The sequence below is a fragment of the Colias philodice genome, chromosome 8 (genome assembly GCF_061535455.1).
Source record: "Colias philodice isolate Cphi_HAF_F1 chromosome 8, ilColPhil1 Martin Lab GWU primary, whole genome shotgun sequence".
In the NCBI taxonomy this organism is placed as follows: Eukaryota; Metazoa; Arthropoda; class Insecta; order Lepidoptera; family Pieridae; genus Colias; species Colias philodice.
In genome coordinates, this window is record NC_143093.1 from 3,208,591 (window position 1) to 3,213,346 (window position 4,756).

Consider the following 4,756-nt stretch of genomic DNA (forward strand, 5'->3'; position numbering starts at 1 on the left):
ATTGCGCCGCGTGAACACTGCAATATTGTTTACACAAAATGGACGCTCCAAATGAAGGATCGATTTACGATGACAACCAAAATTGTAATTCAAAACGCGCCTCTCCTCTGACCTTTCGTCCTCTTCCTAGTTCGTCCGGAAATTGAACTTCGGACACCCGCTTGACCCGGATCTATCTTGCAAATGACAGCTGTCAAAATCTTTCCCGCCATTACTGGACGATTTTATTGTTTTCTTTTCGGACAGGTTTAGGGTAACATGTCTGAATCTAGTTAGTATGTAGGTATAGCTTTATGCATTTCTTTAAGTTCGTGATCATAGTTACATTTATTTTTAAATTTCATTTTAATTTTACCAAAATGTTATTGTATTGTTGTTTCATTAATTACGTTTCCATAAAAAGCAACCAAACTAAATCTTATCTCTTTGTTCAATTTCCTCAATAATCCGAGCCACAACACTGTATCTTTATAAGCCATAAAATAATAGTTATAAGATTCAATTCATGACCCGCGAGGTCAAAAGCGATCAAACAAGATAAGGCCATAGTTTTGACGTTAGAAATGTACCAGAGCGGCTATCACGACTCGGAGATATTACCAATAAATTCTTCTATATTTCCCTGTAAGATAACACTCAATGATGGGGCATGACCGTGTGCGAATTAAGCTACGAACTTATGAAGGCGCCGCTCTTTGTATGGGATTTACAAAGATTTGTAACTTTGATTGGATATTATATATAGGTATGTGGTGATGTGAATTATTACATTTGATGAGCTTTAAAATTTAAATTGTAATTTCTGCGGCCAGCGCTGATAACGCTTGATTTTAATCAAACAAAATTATAAGTAGGTCACTTCATTAATTTAAAAAAATTGCTAATATATCTATCTACTGTTTACTCTCATAAGAAATTTATCTTCCGATTTTAGATATAAGTAATTTGTTAATATAGATTGCAAAGTGACGTTGTAATCATCATAAAAAATAACCTTATTCATAGAAAAAAACGTACCTAAAACATAGAAAATTAAATAGGTACATAAACATAAATACAATATCGCTCGTATTGTTGTTATTAAATTAAAAAGCACCAACAATTCCACATCAATTACCCGATCTCACTTCTCACGATAAAGTGATAGTTATAATAACGAGATCGATAAATAACCAAAGTACCAGTTCCATAGTTAGTGATCGTGGTATAATGAAGACATAGTGTGCCACGCCCCCCCTAAGCGGGTAATGGAGTCATTATGGCGCGCGCGCATGCTCGCCAGATCTCGGATCGATACAGCCTCGGGTACTTTGGAATAGACGATTTTTCATGCGATAAACTGACTTGAAACTAAATCTAGGGCTAGGTAGATGGTAGATCATGGGTGATTATATAGTGGTTGTTTTTAAGTGAAACATACCTAGGTATCTAAAAAAATGTTGGTGTTCTCTAGAAAAAAGAGTTACCTATAGTGAAAATAAACATGAAGAATTGTTAAAATTGAACGGAAATAACATTTATGAAAAGAGATCCTAGCTCTTTTTTTATATTCTTAATTTTTCCTTTTCCATTTTCTTCATTTCAACAAATGTCAATGTCATAGTATTTTATGTGCAGTGAACTTGATTAATTGAAACTATTGAAATAACAATTTTGAAACCAAGCGATTATTACAAAAATTAAGCGATTTATTCTACAGGGAGAAAGATCATATCTAAGTATCTGAAATTATAAAAAAACGTTAATAATGACGCGGCGCCGTTCCAAGCACGACAAAAGAACAAAACTGGAAGGTAATAAGCATTTTTTGTAAATTTAAGAAGTAGTTATATCTGCGAAAAAAGTTTAGAATTATTTCCATCAATCATCACTAATATATTAGGTATTGGAGTAAGATAAATAGCAGACATGTGAAACTTACTTTAACTTACTATGTGCAATATAATTACCAAATGGTCCAAATCAATCACAACATCAGAAAATTTTCATAAACTAACAGTTCATTGTTCAGACCTACAAACAGTTTAAAAACATCAAAATCGTTACAGATAAAGCGTTCGAGCCAGCAGATTTTTCGTACTGGGACCCGTATTACGTGGACTCTGAAATCGTTCAAAGGTACTGTTATAAAATATGATTGTATGTAGGTATAGGTATTAGGTATGTCTTGCACGGCTAGCGTCAATAAACGTAGAACATTACCCCGTGTTGTTTGCTTGTGCCTTTCCTCTCAACGTAGATCTGGTACTGCCTGAATAGTTCCCGTGTTGCCTGAGTAGTAATTACAAATGACGTATGATGTTGTTTGCTTATTCCTTATTCTAACAGGTATTATATCTAACAGGTACAAACGGAATATAGAAGAAGAAGAAGCTTTTGAAGCAGAGGTAACAACGGTAGAGACGACGACATCGAAGCCTGTGAAACAACATTTGGGACCGGCAATCGCTTTGACAGCTATATTTGGTGCTTTGTTTGTTATCCTGCCGTTCTTCGTGAAGAAGGGACCTAATAGAGGGTTAGTAGATTTCAAAAATTGTGAGATATTTTCTTGAAACTGTGAAAAAATCAACCACAAATACCACGCATGCTGGCTTACAAAATGCATGCATAATAGCTACAAATTTTGTCATTCGAAAGGGAATGAAAACTTCCAGGGTACTTCCCGTGAATACAGAAAGTTAAAATTTGGTATGAAGCAAGCTCTTATAGCACAGATAAAGGAAAAATTGAATTTACAACATATAATAAAAAAGGGCGCGAGTTCAAATCCTACTTGGCCGGTTTTTTATGGGATTAGTGTGATCTAAATTCTTATGTAACATTTTTTAGTTGTTCTCTAATTGTTCTGACTCCTTGCTAAATAGAAAATAGAGTGGATATTTTAATTTTTTATGATCCACCTTCCATAGAAGATACCTACTGATGATAAAAGTCACTTTTCAGTATTTACTAAAATGAAAATTCTAATGTATGAAATTGTTTTTTTTTTCAGAATAATACAATGCAGCATTATGATAACAATATTCTGCATGTGGATATTGTAAGTCTCATTAAAAGTTATCTCATAAATTTTTTCGTCATATCTAAAACGTAATATTTCATTCCGTAACATAGGCATAATATATTTCATTTCTTTCCTGTGTGAATTTTCGTGATTTATAGGATTTTCAAGCTTTTGATAGAGTCATAGAGCAAATTTACACAGATCTTCCTTTATTAGTTATCATCCACCATCTGTTTAGACGACATAGCTAGCTATAATTATAAACATAATATGTTTTCTATAAAATGTATCGCTTATCCTGTTAATTTTCTAGCTGGGTGACAATTTACATAGGGCAAATGAATCCTCTAATGGGTCCAAGGCTTGAAAACACTACAGTCGCTTGGATTGCTCACAAATTGGTTAGTTTCCTTATTTTATAGTCATTTATCCTATCTATATATTCAACAATCCTGTCGTTCCCAATCTTCTATATTTATTTTCTTCATAATTTATACTTTTTATTGTTACCTCTTGATGGAATTGCATTTTATGGTTAAGATTTTTTAAAGAAACACTAGTTCCACTTTTATTAAAAAAAAACTACGACCGGTTTCGATACATCATTTATTATCTTCTTCATTATTTATATAAATAAGGAGTATTATTGTATGAAAATATAATGGGAATGTCTTCGTTTTATTTTTACATTAACATCTATTTTTGTCATTTCAGGGTAATCAAGTTGTAAGAGGCAACTCTAGTAGTTCCGACTAATGATTATGTTTCTCTAATATTAATGTTATTGAAAAGCGGAAGTGTCATTCTCTATAAGGCCAATAAAGTATATAAATAAATACCTATTTCTTTCATTTATCCACCTTGCCATCTATTTTTTCATAAATGTTTCTTTAATTTATTAACCTTACTATCTATTTTTACTTAATGAAATCATAAATGTTCACTTAAAATATTAATAAAGATTTTCGCAACAAAATAAACTGTAACATTAGTTTATTACAAGATCAATTCCCCGCACAAAGATTACAAAAGCAAAATGCACTTATAAAAATAAAGCGATTATCGAAGGCATCTCGTTAACAAGTTGATCCGATGCAATCAGACTGCGCCCCCAAAACAGTCCGACGGTATCGCTAAAGATCAAAATAACATTTGTTGCGGAATCATTTATCAACGCTGATTCTCTTTTGCCCCCAGACTTGGAATCGCTCGACAATTTTGTAAGGCGGTGTCTAGTGCAGGGCAGAGCGATTTTGTTTTTGATGATAGTTTAGAATTTGTAGGGGAAATGTTAGTGTTATAAATCTGTGTAGATATCTGAACAGTTTTACGTATAATTAAAATGATACCAGATGTAGTTTTCCTCATATCATTTATATCAGCTGAGCCAGATCCACAATGGCCGAGCTGCTACGCGCAGCAATCGCTTCGCGAGGCTGCTCGCTCTTTGGGGACCCACAAAATTTCTTACCAGGAAAAAAATTACCCCACAATAATAAGTTATAAAATGAATTGAGGAAGCACTCTTATCTGTAGCATTTTGTAATAGGTTTAATTCAAATCTTTAGTAAGTAGATAATATAATGATATAAGTATTAAGTAGGCAATATTTCGTCAATCAATCAAACGCTAATCGCTCCGTCTATGACTAAAGTAGCACACAAAATCAAATGTGCTTCAGGGGAATAGTATTTGTGGGGAGATCATCATTAATTCTTGTTGGTGACGACGCTAAGATTAAATTTTAAT

The 4,756-nt window shown here is 33.1% G+C and overlaps 1 protein-coding gene across 1 annotated transcript; it reads left to right on the forward strand.

Annotated features, from left to right (window-relative positions):
* The first annotated feature begins 1,747 nt into the window (after window positions 1-1,747).
* Window positions 1,748-3,815, forward strand: LOC149486398 (uncharacterized). Its single transcript, XM_089697801.1, has 6 exons — window positions 1,748-1,793; window positions 2,049-2,118; window positions 2,345-2,518; window positions 2,996-3,043; window positions 3,321-3,408; window positions 3,722-3,815. The coding sequence occupies exons 1-6, from the start codon at window positions 1,748-1,750 to the stop codon at window positions 3,761-3,763; spliced, it is 468 nt and encodes a 155-aa protein (XP_089553927.1). The 3' UTR covers window positions 3,764-3,815.
* The last annotated feature ends 941 nt before the right edge of the window (window positions 3,816-4,756 follow it).